Source organism: Saccostrea echinata, unplaced genomic scaffold (assembly GCF_033153115.1).
Source record: "Saccostrea echinata isolate AGI-Se365-2 ecotype Australia unplaced genomic scaffold, CSIRO_AGI_Sech_v1 ptg000009l, whole genome shotgun sequence".
NCBI classification, from domain to species: Eukaryota; Metazoa; Mollusca; class Bivalvia; order Ostreida; family Ostreidae; genus Saccostrea; species Saccostrea echinata.
Window position 1 is genome coordinate 33,490,161 of NW_026889758.1, and position 21,923 is coordinate 33,512,083.

The window sequence follows — 21,923 nt, forward strand, 5'->3', positions numbered from 1 at the left end:
TTTGTTTAATAATATAATTTGATAAGTAACTGCAAAGGATAGAAGAGGCAATCTACAAATTACAATCATTTCACAGTACTCAACGATCATTTAATTAAAATCATTAAAGAAACAAAGGACAAGTTGGGGTAATGACATGGTGTTTAAAGAACAATGAACATCTCTAAAACTGACCATTTACCCCCACAATGTCAATCTAGAGAGCCTTAAGTAATTATCTCCGAATATGCTTAAATAGATAGGTGAAAATGCTAATATTTTGGATATTTTTATTTGTATTTTTTTTAAGAAATTGTGTTGAAATTTACACATATTTAATTTTCACGACTACCCGATTACAGATTTTCTATCTGATTACCATCATTTCGATCATGTAACCGGTTAACCGATTACAAATTACCATCACCAATTATAATCTATTAATTTGTGACACAAATAATCTCTCAATATTTTTTAATCACCCAATATCTTATTTTATTCATCTGTGAATATTTCATACATAAAATATATACAATATACATGTACAACCTACCAAATTATATGTCATTCATGTACTAGTATTTACATAGTATGAGCCTGATCATAAAATATTACACAAAGCATAAGCACACATTGTAATTAAATACAAGTATTTAATGAGCATTTTGTATTTCTAATATAGCTTTCTCCCACTACAAGACATCTATTTAGCACAAGATCATCTAGAATTTTACATTATCCCTAAAATCTCATAATAAATTATGCTTTTTCCAATCTGTTTAAAACCGCACACCCACAAATAATTCTATTTACATGAAATCACACCTGCATAACACATATTTATGTATGAAAAGGAAAGCATCATTGAACATCATTAGCTCTGAGAAGACTGTAGAATTATATATATTAAACACACACAATAGATGTGTACCTTCTGGTAGACATAAAAAAATGAGAAGTCCGAGTTCTGGGCTCCTTGTTCACGTTTTCCTTAAATCATGTCTGTGTGATATTTTCAAGAATTGAGAATTTTTTCTTACATCTAAAAACATTTATCAGCAATTATTTACATGTAATATTTATATGTAACATTTGGAACTTTAAGATATTTCAGTAAAATACCTGACTTTTGTATAATTCAATGAATTAATGTAAATGTATATGTAGCAAATGACTTTTATTTTACTCTTTCTAAGTATGTTTTGTACTTGAATATATTAGAGATGTGCATAAATTATACTAAGTAACAGAATTAAACAATTACTATGTCTAAATACATGTATTATGATACATGTAAATACATGATTCCTTTATGCATTTCATAAAACATAATTTTAAACATATCTTTTGCACCAGGGGATGGGGGTTCAGATTATTTACACAATTATTTATATCGGTGAAATAATAAATAATAACACACCATAACAACTGTGACGTATATCTACTAAAAACATTCTATATTGTATGTAGTGTCAAACTTATCTTGTTGTCAGTAGAGGTGTGAATTATAATAAACTTGGACTACTATAACTCATTGTTCAAAATAAAATTTAACCACTAAATTGAGCAAACATCAACTTTTTTAAAAAAGAGATAAGCTATGAGAAACAATGCATATCCTTGCCAGTAATTATTCAATACATACACTTTGTTATAATACATTTTAAGTACATTACCTTTAATATATCTTCAGTCCTAATTCATTTGTTAATGAAGAGAACACATTTACATATTCAATGACCAATGATCTTTAAAAGATCCTGCATTACAAAACACATACCCCCAATAATTCAATAGAGTCCATGTGTGCTGAAGAAATTTACATCAATATTTTAGAACATGTCTGTTCCCCATACACACAAACACCCTCTATGAAACGGAAAACATCTTAAAAATATCTACACCTCTAGATCCCCAAACACTTTTCGACACCAGATGATCCTCGTTTTCCTTGGCCGATCGTCTCTTTGAGTGCGTTTTATTTCCATGTGGGAGAGCTTGTTGAATGCTTGTCTATATTCTCGATCAAAAGCATCTGTAATAAAGAAAGGAGCAATTAAGTGATGCAGATATTGATCATTTCTTTAAAAGTTCTCATTATCATAGCAATAAGGCATCAGGATATTATTTCCATCATTGAGATATTCGAAAATGAGGAAAAAAAATTGATTTCTAGAAAAAATCTAGTATCAAAGGGCTAGTATTATACATTTATTGACTTGTGTGAGACCCATAGTCATTTAGCTACTCCAGAAGGACAAGTACTCTCATGGAACATGAAGGGTGAGTTTAATACTTTTATACTAGATTAGCTACTGTAGATTCCTAAATATACGTAAAGAATTAATTATGTAATTTCGTGAGAAACACCACTTGCGAAAATAAATTACTCGCTTTTATTTTTTTATGCTAAAATCAATGCAAAATCTATTGATCAACCATCCACTAGCGAATAATTGTTCTCGAGATTTGACATTAAAGAGCCATTTCGAGATAAAAGTACTTGCCAAAATTAGAAATCTACCATAATTAAATGACTGCATTAACATAACAGAAGATGCTCAACAGTGTACAAATTGATCATATCATTTCTCCAAAGAGGAAATTTCGGCCAATATAGTGGAGGGAATCATTTATAAAATACTGTGAATTCACTCACTTTCAAAGGGGGGGGGGTTCGTTTTGTGGATTGAAGAGACCAACAAATTTATGTTGAAAACAACAGTATCATCAGTCACTCTAAAGCTTTTTAGCTATGAAATCAAATCCCATGGACCAAATTTTTTCCCAAAAGACAAAAATTAAGATTCCATAGAAAATAAGTGATTTTACAATAAAATAATAAAGTGCCCCGCCACAGCATGATACGCCCGTCAAATATTGTTCAATTATCACAAACAGTTTAGAGTGCAAGAAAATCAAGTCAACCTTGATACACGGATTTCCATGATTTTTCCATTCCTTATAATATTTGTTTATACATTTCCTGTAGTGTAGGCATGAATTATAACAAATATTACATTATAGATCCTCAACTGGTTGTGTTAGAGCTTGACAAATGCCCATCTGCAGCCCCCCCCCCCCCCCCCCCACACACAGTGACACACACATCTTTCATATTTGTGAGACATGATGCTCTGAAATTTGTCAGTTGATATTTTAAAAAAATTAAATAAAAATATCATATTAAACAATATGAATTTAGTCTTAACAACTTAATCTATACCAAATTAATTTTAAAATAAAAGACTGGCCATCAAATGAAATATGCTATAAACTGACCAGCAGTTCTGTTTAATTCCCAAAGGATACAGATAAGAACTGCTTCATCAGATATGCTCTAACAGAAATGATTGAGACAGCTAGCCTTCCTACACTGAACTCATTAATTAATCTTTAACTGGATGCATGTCCAGTCATTACTCCCAAGGGATGAATGGATCTGCGCTATCTGCTTTGCAGTGCAATTAAAATGCATATTTATGTCATACTGAAATTAAATTTGAAAACAAAGATTTTTTTTTCAATTTGTTACAAAGATTTATAAAAAGAAAAAAAAATTGTAATCTTGATGCAACATTTTTAATAAGGTTTCTGCTTGACTCTTAGATTTGTAGGGACTATCTACCATAATTAAAACTTTTTTTTTGAAATACTTGATTTTTTTTTTTTAGACTCAATGTCAGACTGGTTTTAAGCTGCAATTCATATGGACAACCGGCATGCTAATTCCAATATCCCCCCCCCCCTTCCGAGTATAATTAGTTTTAATAATTAGTTTAATATAAGATATCAAATTAGTTTATTATACAATATCAAATTAGTTTTAATTACTTTTCACCAAATTCATTTTAAAAGTTAGGCTAGCCCACAAAAACTATGTAATCCAACATGGCTGATTCCTCTGCCCAATTCCCAAGAGATATAGATAACACCTGCTTGATCAGAGATGCTCTACCAGTTAGCTCCTCACACTAAACTCATTAATTTCTCTCTAATTTGACATGCAATTTTCTGTTATCAAAATTCTCCTTGACCAGTGCTTGATAATTACACCTATGGGAGAGGTGGAATTTCTCTTGTAACATTATATTTGTTATAGATTGCTGTAAAGTATATAATGAAAAAAATAAGTATTTTCTTGATTTAACATTTTTTTAATAAGGATACTGCAACACTTTTACATTTTTTGGGATTGTGTAATTTAACAGTAAAAAGACAGGTTTTTTTTAAAATTTCACTTAAATTAAAGGTCACAGTGACCTTGAAATAGGTTGCGACACACCTTCTACCTAAGATGCATAAACTGGCCAAGTTTGATGATTCTAAGTCTTAATAGTTTTCTAGTTATGAGCCGGACGGGATTTTTCCATATTTGGCCATAGCATCTTAATTAAAGGTCAGAACGACCTACTTTTCGTGCGCGACACACCTTCTACCCAAGAAGTATCAGCTGACAAAGTTTGATAATCCTAGGCCTAATAGTATTAAAGTTATGAGCCGGACACGAGAAAAGCTAACAGACAGACAGACGGAAAGACGGACGGACATGAACGCCATAACATAATACGTCCCGTCTAAAGACGGGCGTATAAAAATATTAGAAGTTTGCCTGTTTTTTTTTTTTCAAAGTAGCTAAGGTGTACTAAATAGCACTTAATTACCATGATCAATGTTTTCCTTCCCACAGGCTACAAAAGCCAGGAACATAATGTCTCTGTACATGCCGCGATGACGTGTCTTTCTCAAACGAAGTCTTCGACGACAGTTCATCACCAGTTTGACAGGGGTCAGGAGGTCATTACACATAATGCTCTCAATGATCTGATGGAGAATTCTGCAATAATATGCCATATTGAAATACAGTCAAACCTTGTTATCTCAACTCGAAAGGACCAAGAAGAAACTTCAAGATATCCAAGGATTCGAGATATCGATGTTAAAATACATAGAAAAGATACACTGGGATTTCCAAAATATCCATGGTATTTGAAATATTAGTGAAATACCAAAGTTCAACTGTATAAAGAACTATTTGTTATCTAACACATTCTTTTGACATAAACTTAAATGTTTCAGCATACTGCATGTACAGACTACACAATGTCATTTAGCCACCAATTCACATAAACCAAAAAGAGGTTGTACCCCCAATACTCACACATGGCAATTCTGAACATAAGAATCATTGTGACTCCTAATTATCAGATGCTTACATGGTGAAAATAGACAGATACTGTAAATCAGCATTCCTGAGAACATTACTTGGCAAAATTATGCAAGACTATCTGCTCGTGAAAATTTTTATTCTCACATACATTTTTATTATTTAAGATTATATACAACAATAACCAGAAATTTTGACTTGATTTAAAATACCATATGACTTTCTCATGAAAATAAGGTGTTGGGAAAATTTGGTGATTTACATGCTCAATTGTCGAAATGATGTCTTTAATTCAATGGGGAGTTTTCATTGATAAATAAAAAGTCAGTTGTATACAGTAGACATAAGGATGACATTTCATTTTAGATGTGTGTCAGAATGACATGAAGAAAAAACAAAATGCACTCATTTTTGTTTTCTTTTCAAGTTTTCTTGAAGAGTACTTTTAAAGAGTCATTCTCTGTAAAAACCAAAGAATCCAAGGGAGCCGTTAAAACGAATGTCACCGAAATACGTAATTTTTTGTTTATAGAGTGTACTCAGGTGTCTAACTGAGAAAACCACCTTAGTTTATGTTTCGGGATGTCCGTTGCCATGGCAACCGGAACTTATGGAAATATGGTCATTTTGACAGGTTCTATTTCGTGAAATATATCATTTTTAACCCCTATATTTTCTTTAAACACGAAAAATATGAACACTTTCAATTATATAATTTATTTTAAGAATTCTTATATAATTGAAATGATTAGGATTTAAATCTTTAGTCTGAATTGTTTCAAGCTGATAGGAGGCTAAAAATATCAAATTTCGTCCTTTTTTCAAAATGCAGAAAAACCCATTTTACCCTCTATTTCAATTATATTTATCTTTAAATTCCAAGATAGGTTTTTAAAACTTCTTGTTTATTCAGAATATCTATACTATGGTTTGTCATTTCATTTAGATTTCCAACATGTGTATTTTAGTTAACTCAAGAAATATCAAAATGAAAATGTACCCTAATCCCGAATTTCCTCAAATACAGATTGGGAAATCTCTGTTATACATTGAAGATGGTATATTTTGTAGAGTTTGTTTTTCTCTTTTGAGGACATTTTTATGTAAAACAATCTTCAGATAGAATTTAATGATAGAAATGAATAAAAATGTATCATTTTAGGAGAGGATAGCAACATAGAAGGGGTTACCATGGCAACCATTCCTTGGAATATATTTTTCATTTCACGTTTTTTATCGGTACAAAATCACATTTGTGGCTGAATTTTAACAACACTGAAGTGTATATCAATCATGCTACTTATCCATTTTTAAAATGAAATGTAGGTAGTGAAGATATAAAAGTGAAACACAGATATTTCAATTTGACCCCCCCCCTTTTTATGAGAAAAAGACGGGGGGGGGGGGGGGGGGGGGGGGCGTTAATACCATGTTCAATGACTCAAATTCTATCTTCTTCAGGTATCAACAAACGTATTTGTTACAAATTTAGCTTAAAAACAAAAAGAGTCGATGAACAGTTAACTTATTGATTCTATCAAAACGTAAAGCTAAGGTCAAGATTCAAAGTAAAGTGAAGAATAGTATGCTTATTCATATTTTCAGGATATTGAAGGATGACATTTAGTCAGGATTTCAGATTACAGACACGGAATGCTCTGAAGTACAAAATGTTTAATCAAAAATGGTCAAAATGGACAAAATAACCAAGTGATAACTCAAAATCAATTTTAAAATTAGATGATATTTATTTTTTGAAGAAAATATGAAAGATCTGATGAGCAGAGGAAATTCGAGCTAATTTTTTTTTTTTTTTTTACTTTTTTGTATCAATACTTTTATTTCTTGGAATATGTCATTCATAAAGTAAATTTTCTATGTGTTTTAAAACACCATTTTGCAATTATTATGTATATTAAAGATCTCGTTTTTTTTTTCAAATGTTAGTAATTGAATGACATGCAATGAAGAATTTCAAAAATATACATGAACACAAACCATTCACAGTCAACATGTCTCAATAATTTGATTATTGAGCTCATATAATTTTAATACCAGTAGAATGTGGACAAGAAAAGTAAAATGAGGCTATAAATAATTAGAGTTCTTATCATCCATGTTTTCAAATTGATTACAGGCCTGTAGGAAGCAATTTCAGTGGTTGGGAGGGGGGGCACAGCCATACATTCTCAGTGAAAATTACCCAAAAATTCTTCAAAGCAAAAAAAAAGGTCAAATGGTCATTTACTGAGGGACAAAAGCATACAGTAGCTATGTTTTTAGAGTATTCTATATATCGGCAAAATTAATGGGGCGGGGGGGGGGGGGGGGGGGGTGCAAATATTGGTCATAGTGTGATTAATTGAGATATTTTCTGTGAAATACTCAGGAGCCACTAGCAGGAAAAGTAGATCACTGGCATACTTAAATGAAGATGAATTATTACACAATAATCATAGGTGTACAATACTTAATTTGTGGTTTTTCACTCTTATCATAGACCTAAAGCTGTAGCTCTATAATAATAGTCAGTTTTGACATAGATTTCTTTAATTTTTCTGTCAATTATATAAAATTCAACAATTGCAACTGATAATGTGTGACAAAGGATGAAATTGTACATTCAATGAGATTACTTTTATTAGTTTTATACACTTATTACATGCATATTTTATTTAAGAATGTACATTATTATAAGCTTTTAAAAAATGATTTGAAGCATATTGGAAGTAGTGCAGAGTGGAGTCATGTTTCTGAAGTTTGATATGCATGGCCATGGATCACTTTAGGATAAGTGGTCAAAACTTCCCTCAGGTATAATACTGGGCAAGACTTGAATTTTCTTCACATACTATAAGACTCTTCACTATTTCTTTGATGTTCTTTGGGAAAATAACAGCAGTCATTTTGGTCGTTATATTGTTGTACATGTAGTATGATTTAGCTGACTTAGTGTAGGAGTCCCACTGGTATCCCTCATCTTCTGAAAACTCTCTCCAATTTTCTTGAGATACCCATTCATTTGCTGAATGTCATGACTAAATGTAAAACTCTGGCTTTGGTTCTGTAATAAACAATATAAGTATTTAGATTTAGATAATACAAGACTTTAGTTTATATTAAACAATGACTAATGGAACCAAATGGAACATGAAAACTATTACATGTACAATAACAGAGCATACATACATCCTCTCTACACAAGTGCAAAATGTTTTTGTTTTTTTTTTGGATTTTGAGAAAATTATATTGAATAAAGGTGTAAATAATAAGTTTATCTATTTAATTTTCAATATATGGTACATGGCATTTACCCCGAGGAAAAATGTTCAAACACAATACAGTAACAGTGAACAGAAATCATAGCTATTTACTTCCAAGGAGAAGATACATGTAAATAACATCTTCAATTAATTTATCTTGTTCTTTTAAAATGTCAAGAATACTTGACTTGATTATAAATTGAGTAATATACTGTAAATTTCTATTTATTGAAATTTAAATCTAAGGGCAGATCACTCCTAACATTCTCTCACTAAACAGTAATTGTGTTTTGATAAAAGTTATGAAAAGTGGGTCCAAATTTTAGACAACTTTATGCTGTATCTTTCTTCTATCCTTCAAATGTTATTACCAATGTTTAATTTCTTGAAAGACATAGAAGTCAAGGCCATGGGGTCAAAATTATAGTTCATGGACATTAGAGAGACCTTTCATAGTGAATGTATCTGTGAAATATAAAAGCTGTATCTTCACTCAATCAAAAGTTTTGTTTCTGTGACAGACTGACAAACAAATGAGATTATGTGAAAGTGGTGGACAAGAAAGAAGTCCTTTATGTGCTGGGTTTTTTTTCAGGCCCATTAGGTCTTAGGATCCCTCCAAATTTTTACGAATTCTTGTATTATATCTCCCCTTGATCTTATTTGAGCCTTTGGCTCAGGTTTGGCTAAGGTGAGCTAAAAAATATATGTACTCTACTTTACTAACCTGAGAAAGGCATTTCATGCTAGTTTCAACACGTTCACAGGAACTCCGAGTCTTGCTAATTTTAACAAGGAAGGATATCTTCAATAATCTGAAATTCAATCTGAATCATTACAAATATGTAGCTCATTTGCATTTTCACAGGCAAGTAAAAAATTGATATTTTGTAAAATTGATAGTAGTGTGAAATTGTAAATGTCGAGGTAATATTTTAGGGATAAGTATTTTAAATGATATAAATGTAAAATTTATTTCAATAACTCCATTTCCTTAACTGTGTGAAGAAATCTATTTATAGTAACAGGTACTTTCCATTAAAACATGATTTAGTAGGCAAATTATTGGGAAAAGATGCTATACACTGTACCTCTTTATAATTTTGTTTTAAAACTTACCTCCTTGTTTGATGTTTTCAGAACACTCCATGAATGATCTAAATATCTTCCTCTTGAAGGCTCTTCCTTCTTCCACACATGGTGCATGCAGCAGCGTGCTACAATAAATTATATATTTTTATTTGAATAATTCAATTCCTTACTGGCATTAAAGCACAATTAAAGTGCCGCGCCACAGCATGATACGCCCGTCAAAAAATTACAATTTTCTTGAACAGTTTAGAGTGCAAGAAAATCATGTCAACCTTGATTCTAAGATTTCCATGATTTTTCCATTCCTTAAAGTATTTATCCATCCCCTGTGATGTAGGCATTAATTATAATATTATAAATATTGCATCATTGATAGATTTCTATGCTGGTTGTGTTTAGGAGTGAAACAGTTCACCGCGGTATCGATTCACCGCGGTATTTTTTCTCGGTTTGATACGCGGTGCAAAATCTCTAATTTTCGGTTTGGTTCATTTTTCGGTCGGGATCGTTATTCAGTCGGGTTTGGCATAAGGTAAAACACGTTACTCAGTATAAATAAGTATACTGTATAGAAAACGTAAATTTTTGATGACTGATAGATTGTAAAATAATTTTTGACAGTCAAATAATTTTAATCAATTTCTTCTAGTCAATTTGCAAATAAAATTCGTAAAATATGTGACTAGATTTAGAAAAAGAGAGCATAAAACAACGTTGAATTTGTTTCCTTCTATCAAAATGTATCGTATCGAAAATAACCGAACCGAGACAAAATTATACAATACGTATCGAACCGTGAAGGAGGTGTATCGTTTCACCCCTAGTTGTGTTAGACCTTGTCAAATGCCCATCATATTAAAAAATATCAAATTAGTCTTAACACCTTAATCTATACCAAATTAATTTTGAAAATAAAAGGCAGGCCATCAAATCAAATATGCTATAAACTGACCAGCAGTTCTTCTGTCTAATCCCCAAAGGATACAGATAAGACTGCTTGATCAGAGATGCTCTAAAGAAATGATTGAGACAGCTAGCCTTCCTACATTGAACTCATTAATTAATCTAAAAGTAACTGGATGCTTGTCTACTCATTACTACCAAGAGATGAATGGGTCTGCACTATCTACCACAAAATTTTTTTAAAACATATAATTCATAAAATACTCAAAGATTTTTTTTTGTTGAGATAAAATGTCCGACAGGTTTTAATATGTAGATCTAATTCATATGGACATGCTGATTCCACCCCACCCCATAAAATTAGTTTTTAAATTAATAATATTATATAATATCAGATTAGTCTATTATGCAATATCAAATTAGTTTTAATTACTTTTCATCAAATTCATTTTAAAACTTAGGCTAGCAAACAAGAGCTATTTTTTAATCCAACAGGCTTTAACCCATTTGCCCAATACCCAAGGGATATAGATAACACCTGCTTGATCAGAGATGCTCTGCCAGTTAGCTCCTCACACTAAACTCATTAATTTCTCTCTAATTTGACATGCAAATTTCTGTTATCAAAAATCTTCTTGACCAGTGCTTGATAATTACACTCATGGAAGAGGTAGGATTTCTCTAACATACATTATATTTGTTATAGATTGCTGTCAAGTATATGCTTAAAAAAATAAGTATTTTCTTGATTTAACACTTTTTTAATAAGAACAGTGCAATACTCTTACATTATTTGGGATGTGTAAATGAATAGTAAAAAGACACATTTTTTTTTTAAATTTCACTTAAATTAAAGGTCACAGTGACCTTGAAATAGGTCGTGACACACCTTATACCTAAGATGCATAAACTGTCCAAGTTTGATGATTGTAAGTCTTGTAGTTTTCTAGTTATATGCCGGAAAGGATTTTTCCATATTTGACTATAACTTCTTAATTAAAGGTCTGAGCGACCTACTTTTTATGCGCAACACACCTTCTACCCAAGATGCATTAGATGACAAAGTTTGATAATCCTAGGCCTAATAGTATTAAAGTTATGAGCCGGAAACAAAAAAGCTAACAGACGGACAGACGGATGGACATGAAGCCTATAGCAATATGTCCCGTCTTAAGACGGGCGTATAATAATTATATAGGAATGTGTTGTTAGCCATTCAACCACACATTTGACATATTTTTTTTATTTAGTTTTGTATGTTGACAGGTCTAAATAAACAATAATTGGAGAAACTCTTAAAGGGTACATTTGATTAGCATGATCATCTACTCTATAGGAATAAATATAACATCGTATATAAGAACATTTAGTTACTTACGTATAAATGGTAGCGTTGCACCAGCTTGACCAATAAAATGAAGGATTTCACACTTCTTCAAACCCCTGCTTTCACATTTCACGTGTTCTACTTGGAAGGGAATTCTTAGTCCATCTTCTCTTGGGTTTTCAATAAGTAAGTTGGAGCTAAGAAGACTTGGAATTTGACATAGCTTCCTTCTTGACTTCTTTGTATTTAATTTTAAAGAAAAGTCAAAATAACTCGTGCACATTCGATAGTCATTCACTGTATTTAGCAAGTGCAACACATGGCATATGACCTACGTAAGACAAACTGATACGAAACTGGTCAACTGTTGAATGTCTTCAGAACAAGCATTATCACATCTTCTAAGGAAGCTGAACTATATAATCTAGGCACTTTTGTATAAAAATATCAATAAAACACATGGTTTGTAAAAAGGAACTCCAGACGTCATGCTTACAAACTTCCGCCAGAGTTCGTTTGCTCTCTGTAGATGAGGCCTCGACGGGGAGTAAATATAGTGTTGTTTTTACCTCCTTTCACTGTTGGAACTAGAGAGTTTTACAAAGGGAGATAATATTAGGTGAAATGGCAGGTTTTTCTCATTTTTCAAATGCATTTTATTTTTTTAAATCAAAAAACACACCCCAAAATAATTATAAATAAATAATCAAGTATGTTTGCTTTCAAAATATTGTTAATATTTTATAAACCTATCTTGGGATTTTTCATAAAATGGCACTGAAATTATGGTTATTTAGCCTATTGGTTAAGGGTTAAAAAGGTGAGGAAATTTAAATTTCTTTAAAATAAAAAAGAGTGTTAATGATAAATCAAAATAATTTTTTATCTTTACTTCACACCTTGTTTTCACAATTAAATGCACTTAATCCAACCATAGTGCATTATTTATTTTGAATATTTGATGATAAATTACGAGAAAACTGGTCATTTCAAACATGGGGGTAGCCACAAAATGTGTTAGGGGCCATAACCTGGAGGATAGGTCACATCCCAAATTTTTTAATATACATAATTAATCTCATACACATTCATAATTTTTTCATATATGTTTTATTAAAACCCGTGATATTCGTTTGAACGGCATCCGAGGTCCTTACAGAGAATGACTCTTAATGCTCATCCTCTCTCATGTTTTTCTCACCTAAACAACCACTCAAACATGTAAATGTATTTTTATAAAACGGCTATAGGTACATTGCTGTATATTTGTATGTATAAGTTTACCAAAAAATTTACATTTATCAGAATACTTACGCCCTGTTGAAAGGCTGTGCCTCAGTAATTAATGCATCTACAGTATGTGAACTTTTTCCTATAAAATAAAGATTACAATTATATTAACCTGAGATCACCCTAAATAAGAATATAATCACACACTGAATCAGAAACATCCTCTCTACTTGGACAGTAGAAAATGTTTACCTTCATTCCATAATCTGTACATAGGTAAACCCACTTCTTCATGAATACGGACATTATCCCACAGGGGTCGTATCAAAACATGCTTACTGCTGTATATCCCAACCTGCAATTACAATAATTATTATTATACCTCTACACTTATTACTCTATATAAAATTAATAGCATAAAACTGTCTATTTCCACGAAAAGATACTATTTCCCCCATCTGAGGACTACTCCCTGAAAAATCAGAGCTACTCCCTGGGACTACTCCCTCATGAATATTTATTATTAATTTTAACCAATTAAAATGAACAGTGGGCGGAGCGTTCAAGGAATCTCGAGTCCGTGACGTAATGTTATTAGCAATGGAACTATGACGTCAAAATATTTCGACATGCGATGTCAAAATCATACTGGAATTTCTAAGCAAAAAGAGGACAACGATAATCCTTCGAAATGTTTGTGATATTTTTATTTTTTTAAATAATTTTATTTTTTCCGTATTGATGCATTACATATTTAACAAAATTGGAATCATTTTTGATTATTTATATAAATGCCTCTATATTGTTTTTAAAATGTCTAAATCTCTAGTTAATAAATCCCCTTTGTTTGTTTCGGTATAATAAAACAGTTATGGAATGGGTATGAGGGAAATAGCAAATTTATGGTTCCCAATGGGTATGAGGGAAATAGCAAATTTATGGTTCCCCGAGGGAGGAAACTATTTCCAGAGGCGGCGAAGCCGCCAAGGGAAATAGTTTCCTCCCTTGGGGAACCATAAATTTGCTATTTCCCTCATACCCATTCCATAACTGTATAATATTATACTGGAAATACGGTATTAAATCTACTATTGCACCTACTTTGAAAAAAAAAATATGGTGTGATACTGCATGGTTATATCTGAATGTAATTTTAAGCCTGAAAAACCCTGAGACAGAACTCACGTTTCCGTCCTCGCCATTGATAGACTTAGCAGTCAACAAAAATCCTGGTACGTGGCTTGGTACTTCCAGTCTCTTAAAGTACCACACCTACAATATATGTATTAAAAATACATGTATCACAATCTAAATGTATCACACATGCTTAATCAATCTACTGCTTTAAGTATGGTATTTAGAAGATCTGATTTCTTACCCAAGACTGTCAAAGAAACCCAGGGGCCACAGTGTTCACCTAAGTTACCATTCTTATCCTAATCAATGTATCCTGTAGATATACTTATTTCTTATTTTAATATGTTTTTTTTTTCAATTTATTTTAAGTACAAAATTCTGCACATTTTTATGGAGTTATAATTAAATACTTAGTAGATGTATATTGTACCTTGCAGATATTTACTCATTGTCAATACTAAATTACCGGTACTGTATGCCGTTATATTCTCTGTACTGGATATGAAATGTTCAATGTGCAATTCATTCTTTTCTTTTAAGTATTATCATGCATGCTTCCATTATACTACCAGTAATGAAAAATAGAGAAGATTTTTACAGAAATTGTGCATATACCAGTACATGTACTTCAATATTAATTTTAATATTTAATCAACCCTTGCCTCAGGAACTATGATTTGAACAATCATGAACCTACACTTATTACATGATGTAGCTTTTGTCCTTAATTGGTTTTGATGACCCTGTCTTATTTATGTATTTCTTTTTTATATTCCCTTGAAAAAGGGTGTGAATAAAAATGAATCCCGGCCGGCTCTTCAACCAAGAACACACAAGGGAGAGATGCCAGACACTCTTTGTTCAGAAAAGTTCACTTGAGCCTTTGACACAGGTGAGCTAAACATTTTACTTTCAATATCCAATAAACATTAGCATATTGACAAATAAATGAGAAATATACATATATTAAACATGTACCATGTGCAAACTGAATTCATTTCATTGCATTGATTTCAGTTGTCTCACAAAGTTTATCCTGTAAAGCCCAGTCCACAAATCCTACTAAGATTAAAAAGCTTAAGGAACCTGCAATGCATGTCACAACCTTGATTCTAGATCCCAATCAGATTTCTGAACCTTATGAAGGTTCATAAAGATATGTGATAGAAGAAGCCTCTGACTATTGGTGTGAAAGCAAGTCTCTTCCAATACAAATATGCAGGAGTCAAAACTGTTCACACTCTGTCCACCTGCAAGCTGGATACTCAAGATGTGTTTCACTATTTTTCATGCTCAAAGTTTTAATGAATTAAAAATGAATGTCCCCTACAGCAATTCCTTCTTGAGTTTGATAATTCAGCCTTACCAGATTCCAGAAGATGATTGGATGTTGGTCAAGGAATTCATCGGACCCAACCGAGAGATCTCCCTCATTGGCCAGAATATTATCCAGCTCCTTACGCAGCACCAAGGGAGATAAGTAAGGAACTGTGATAGGATCTACAGATGTTGTACATCTGTAAAATGTAGGAATCAAATTAAACATGTGAAGACATGACAAAATTGATGTTGTACATCTGCTATATATAGGAATCCAATTGATGTATTGAATGTATTGAAGACACAAAAAAAATGATTTAATTGCTAATGGCATCTCCGTGAAAGATTAAAATGCCTAAGGAACTCTTCTGCCAGAATGTACGCTAATTTGTATAACTATGCTTTAAAAACTGCTTTATAAACCCTAATTAAAGGTAATTATCTAGTTAACAACCACCAAGCCTTCAACAAGAGGCCCATGGGCCACAACACTCACCTGAGTAACTATGGCTTTTCTTGTTCTTCCTCAGCAGATTCTTTTACCTATATATTCCTATGTAATACTTTGATCGCCAATTGTAGTCCCACCCTACCCCCCCCCCCCCCCCCCCCAGGGGGTGGGGGGTGTGGGGGGGGGGGGCGTACATGATTTGAACAAATCTGAATCTTCACTACCTGACAATGCTTCCACATAAATATGACAGATCATGGCTTTCCTCTTCTTGAGAAGAACATTTTTAAAGATTTTTTCTATTTATTCCAATGTAAAACTTTGATTGCCTATTGTGGCCCCACCCTAACCCTGGGGGTCATGATTTGAACAAACTTGAAATCTACACTACCTGACAATGCTTCCATATAAATATGACTATTTATTTGTTTGCTTTTCTTGAGAAGATTTATAAAGATTTTTCCTTTATATACCCATGTTAAACTTCGTTCACTCAAAGTATCCCAACCCTACCGCTTGGGGGTCATTATTTGAACAAATTTGAATCTACACTATATCAGGAGGATTTCATAAATTTTCATCTTTTCTGGCCAAGTGGTTCTTAAGAAGATTTTTTTTAAATGACCCTACCCAATTTTTACTAATTCTAAATTATCTCCCCTTGGAAGACGATGTGGCCCTTCATTCAATAAAAGTTGAATCCCCTTTATCCAAAGATACTCTGTGCCAAGTTTGGTTTAAATTTGCCCTGTGGTTCTGGAGAGGAAGATGAAATTGTAAAAAGTTTATGATGACAACGCCAGTGACAACAACAACAACAGACAAATTTTGTTCAGAAATGCTCACTTGAGCCTACATATATGTACACTGTACATAAAGTAATATCCAATACCTCTACATATATGTACGTAAGTAATTTGTACAATACCTCTACATACATATACATAAAGATATCTCACCTTTCCATGAAGTCTTTCTTCATCTCAGGTTCTGGATCTGGTCCTACAGGTAACTCTACATCTTCTCCAATAGAAATACGAAGAGAAGACCTGAATCCCCCGTAATCCTCCATAGAATCAAACGACGACCCATACATCATGTTGTCTGTGGAGTTTGTGAAGCACTCACTGGCACAGCGTCTCCGAGAATTCAAAGCAATTCCTTCCAAGTCTAGAGAACCTGCAACATTGTGGAGAATGCTTGTACTTATTCATTGTGCTGTTTAACACTCCAGTCTCTTTTAAACATAGAAAATTTTGCCTCAATATTTGAAAGAAAAAAGAAGTGGACATACCATTATCTTTGTAGCATATATGTAATAAGATTTTACTTGAAAAAAAAAGAAAGAACTGGGACACAACATGATCTACTCACCAGAAGAGCGTGGACTAACAGTGTTAGAAAGGGCTGCCTTAGCCAAGTGACTGTCTCTCTTTGCCCTTTCTGGGGACTCTAGCACATTGAGTGGTCCCTCACCCTCCAGATGCTCTTCCCCAAAGAAGAAGTCCACATTGGAGTTTTCTAGACTAGAGTTGGAGTGAATCTTTTCTTGGAGAACCCATGGATCATGGTTTGAATGACTAGAGTGTACATCAGGGTCTGTATTGGTGGAGTGTTTGTCAGCATCATCATCTTTACTCTCTCCCACTGAAGAAATGTTACCACCTCGCCAGTCCTAAAATAAACTCATATTGTTCTCAATTTCATTTATGAATATTCCTATTTCCCCAGGAAAAAATTGGTGATTGTTTGGTTAAGTATGCTTGGACAATCTAATCAAAATAGCAAATGCATTTTGCATTATTAAGAAATCATTTGTTTACTGGGTTTTGCCCCCTAATATTACATGTAAGTGCACTAAAAAATAATTGTACATTAAATTTTACCTTCACATAAATCTGTAATTTTGGCACTAGTTTATTCTGGCAGAAAATGCAACTACAAAGAAACATTATCCAATTATAATTTTTAATTTCAATACATGTTTAGTCCTTATGAAGGAAAATCTTGAACTGAAAAGAAAAGATTTAATCTTGACATGCTTACGAAGTATTAAGATTTGAATCATCTGCTGACCATCCTGCCATAATTTCCTCATCATACAAAAGAGCTCGACACCTGTTACACCGGAAACAGCTACTTATCTCTATCTCCATGGCAATGTTTTGTAAAGTGTTTTCTAAACTGGCAAATGTGACAGATTTGTTTTCACCAAATTCTTTTAGAGGAACATACTGCTCCATAAAAGAAGAGGATGGTAAGCTACCTGCAAAATAAAACGTATCATTTTATGTTTTGTTTGTTGAAAATTAATGTTCATACATGCTTTTTGCATTAAAATTTCCTAAAATATACCTTTAAATTTGACTTTCATTTGAAGAGTATGTGATACTGAAACAACATATACATGTAGAGTATGAAGAATGACCTGTAACCTTATGACCTTCGTTTTCTCTATCTGTCCTTGAATACAATAATAGTCTATTAAGAAGAACAGTTCCACGTTGTACATCTAAATCATTTATACTGTGCATTTTAGTGAAACAAATTATTATCATTGTTTTTATCTACAGTACATAATTTTCATTAATTCCTATAACTACAGTTACCTCACATTATCATCAAGGAGTACTTGGTGTATAAATAGTTTTCATGGATAAAATGTGTTTTACAGAACAGTTTACATTTCCAAAACTTAGCCCTCATGGTTTGAAAAATATAATGGAATGTGTCAAACTTTGACATAAAGAACCAGAAGACATCAAACTTTCACTATTGGTTGAGGGTTCCTTGTTTATCACTGTCATGAAAGCAAATTGTCTGCTAGATGTGCAAGAGTAGAAATTTTGAAATTTGAATTTTTTTTTCCGTTAAGGTTTTTGCCCCATACCTGAGGTCTCAATATGGGCACAAGGAGCCTGAAGTTCACATTATTTTCATCTACCCCTAAATTTATAAAATTTAATTAAAATTGGCTTAAAAGTTTTAAAAAAGAGGGAATATGTCAAAGAGCTTAAGGAACAATAAATCTCCTGAATGACTCAGGTGACCTTAACATAAAGGGCAGATAGAGGGACAGAGGACACACACGTATGATATTTTGGTGTTGCTCAGCAAACAGTACAACAAGAGGCCCAAGGGCCTTGAATCGCTCTTCTGATAAATTGTACAACCTATCACTTCTATTTGATGCATCTAAGTATCCTGTATATTAAGATAAAGCCTTGAAATTCCAAAAGTAGGTCTTCATGACTTACATTTTGGTTAAAACACTCTGAGAACCCAAGATGAATCAACTGACAAAGTGTGATGATTCAAAGCCCCTTATTATCTTAAATATTTAAATATAGCCATGAGATTCCAAACTTTTCAGTAAACAAACTCCTAGACCCAAAAATGCATAAACTGACAAAGTTTGATGATTTTAAGACTCCTATTATTTGAAATATTTAGATGTTGCCTTGCAATTCTAATAGTAGGTCACTGTGACCTACTTTTTAGTTGACACATTCTGAGGACCCAAGATGCATCAACTGACAAAGCTTGATGATTCTTAGCCAATAAGGACCTGAGATAAATATAACCATAAAATTTCAAAAGTAGGTCATTGTGACCTAATTTTTAGTTGACGTTCTCCGATGACCCAAGATGCATTAATTGACAAAGTTTGATGGTTCCAATCCAATTTAGTTCTTGAGTTATATAAATATAGCCATAAAATTTCAAAAGTAGGTCAGTGTGACCTACCAAGATGCATTAATTGACAAAGTTTGATGATTCTAAGCCAATATGAACCTGAGATATTTGAATATAGCCATAAATTTCAAAAGTAGGTCACGGTGACCTAATTTTTGGTTAACATTCTCTGAGTACCAAAGATACATCAATTGACAGAGTTTGATGGTTCTTAGCCAATTAGGACCTGAAACTATATAAATATAGCCATAAAATTTCAAAAGTAGGTCAAGGTGACCTACTTTTTGGTTGACGTTCTCCGAAAACCCAAGATGCATCAACTGACAAAGTTTGATGATTCTAAGCAAATTAGTACCAGAAAATATTTAATTATAGCCATATAAATTGAAAAGTAGGTCACGGTGACCTACATTTTATTCAACCTACTCTGAGGACCCAAGATACATCAATTGACAAAGTTTGATGATTCTAAACCAAATAGTATCCAAAATATTTAAATATAGCCATAAAATTAAAAAAAAAAAAAGGTCATGGTGACCTACTTATTCAGTTGACGTTTTTTTTTGGAACTCAAGATGCATCAACTTACAAAGCTTTATGATCATAGGCCTTAAAATGTCGAAAATATCCTCTAAAACTCTTTGAAATCAAATGCCTGCAAAGTTCAAAAAGTAGGTCACTGTGACCCTTTTTTAATAAATATGTTTCATGGCCCCAAGATGCATCATCTTACAAGATTTAATGATTCTAAACCTCTCAGTATTTGAATTAATGACCTTAAATGTTTTGAAAAAGATTAGCCATAAAAATTCAAATTTTAGTTGACATACTCCAAGGACCCAAGATGCATCAACTGACAAAGTTTGATGATCATAGGCCTTAAATTGTTCAAAATATGCCTCTAAATCAATCTGAAAAAGAATGGCTGTAAATTTCAACAAGATGTGTTTGTGAAACACTGATGTCCCTGTATGGCAACTTATAACAAAGGTTAAACTTTCTCAAATGCAAATCAAATATGTTGGTACCCAAAGTAAGGTCTTGTCTCGAGGAATATACCTGTAAAATATGAGAGCCCTAGCAGCAACCATTGAATAGATATGGAAAAGGTTAATGTTTTTCAAAAGTAAGTCAAACATCAAGGTCAAGGTCAAATGGTAAAAAATAATGGTGTCTAAGGAAAGGCCTTCTCACAAGAAATATACTGGTGAAATATGAAAGCTGAAGCACCAATCGTTCAAAAGTTATTACCAAGGTTTAAGTTTTTTAAAAGTAGGTCAAACTCCAAGGTCAAGGTCAATGGATTACAATTGTTGGTATCCAAAGGAAGGTCTTGTCACAAGGATTACATATGTGAAGTATGAAAGCCCTAGCACCAACGGTTGAAAAGTTATGGCCAAGGTTAAAGTTTTCCAAAAGTAGGTCAAACTCAAAGGTCAAGATCAAAGGATCAAAGTTGTTGGTGTCCAAAGGAAGGTCTTGTCACAAGGATTACATATGTGAAGTATAAAAGCCCTAGCACCAATTGTTCAAAAGTTATGGCCAAGGTTAAAGTTTTTCAAAAGTAGGTCAATCTCCAAGGTCAAGGTCAAAGGGTCAAAGTTGTTGGTATCCAAAGGAAGGTCTTGTCACAAGGATTACATATGTGAAGTAAGCAAGCCCTAGCACAAACCATTCAAAAATTATGGCCAAGGTTAAAGTTTTTCAAAAGTAGGTCAAACTCCTAAGTCAAGGTCAAAGGGTCAAAGTGGTTGGTATCCAAAGGAAGGTGATGTCACAAGGATTACATATGTGAAGTATGAAAGCCCTAGCATCAACCATTCAAAAGTTATGGCCAAGGTTAAAGTTTTTCAAAAGTAGGTCAAACTCCTAGGTCAAGGTCAACAGGTCAAAGTGGTTGGTATCCAAAGGAAGTCTTGTCACAAGGATTACATATGTGAAGTATGAGAGCTCTAGCTCTAACCGTTCAAAAGTTATGGCCAAGGTTAAAGTTTTTCAAAAGTAGGTCAAACTCCTAGGTCAAGGTTAAAGGGTCAAAGAGGTTGATATCCAGAGGAAGGTCTTGTCACAAGGAATACACATGTGAAGTTTGAAACCCAAGTACCAACTGTTCAAAAGTTATGGCCAAGGTTAAAGTTTTTCACAAGAGGCCCATGGGCCACATCGCTCACCTGAGTAACTTTGGCCATGCTGTTCTTTACCAGATTTCCCCCCTTTTAATATATCTATTGTGGCCCCGCCCTACCCCCGGGGGTCAAAATTTGAACAATATAGAATCTACACTACCTCAGGATGCTTCCAAATATGTCTCAGCTTTATTGGTCCAGTGGTTCTTGAAAAGAAGATTTTTAAAGATTT

The 21,923-nt window shown here is 32.9% G+C and overlaps 1 protein-coding gene and 1 long non-coding RNA gene across 3 annotated transcripts in view; both read right to left on the minus strand.

Annotated features, from left to right (window-relative positions):
• Nucleotides 1–443: 443 nt before the first annotated feature.
• Nucleotides 444–21,923, minus strand: part of LOC133182240 (DENN domain-containing protein 4C-like) — a 45,165-nt gene continuing 23,685 nt past the window's right edge. For both annotated transcript variants that reach the window (XM_061317002.1, XM_061317003.1), the window contains 10 exons: nucleotides 17,916–18,135; nucleotides 17,756–17,807; nucleotides 17,244–17,544; nucleotides 16,829–17,048; nucleotides 15,465–15,615; nucleotides 14,147–14,233; nucleotides 13,214–13,316; nucleotides 13,046–13,103; nucleotides 4,644–4,816; nucleotides 444–2,014 (listed from right to left, as the gene is read on the minus strand). In XM_061317002.1, coding sequence (XP_061172986.1) covers nucleotides 1,878–2,014; nucleotides 4,644–4,816; nucleotides 13,046–13,103; nucleotides 13,214–13,316; nucleotides 14,147–14,233; nucleotides 15,465–15,615; nucleotides 16,829–17,048; nucleotides 17,244–17,544; nucleotides 17,756–17,807; nucleotides 17,916–18,135 — 1,502 coding nt within the window. In that variant the 3' untranslated portion in view covers nucleotides 444–1,877. The remainder of the gene's footprint in view (nucleotides 2,015–4,643; nucleotides 4,817–13,045; nucleotides 13,104–13,213; nucleotides 13,317–14,146; nucleotides 14,234–15,464; nucleotides 15,616–16,828; nucleotides 17,049–17,243; nucleotides 17,545–17,755; nucleotides 17,808–17,915; nucleotides 18,136–21,923) is intronic.
• Nucleotides 7,769–12,253, minus strand: LOC133182241 (uncharacterized). The gene is made up of 4 exons (XR_009720527.1): nucleotides 11,783–12,253; nucleotides 9,529–9,626; nucleotides 9,137–9,224; nucleotides 7,769–8,210 (listed from the first exon to the last, which is right to left on the minus strand). It is a non-coding gene; the product is annotated as an uncharacterized LOC133182241 (long non-coding RNA).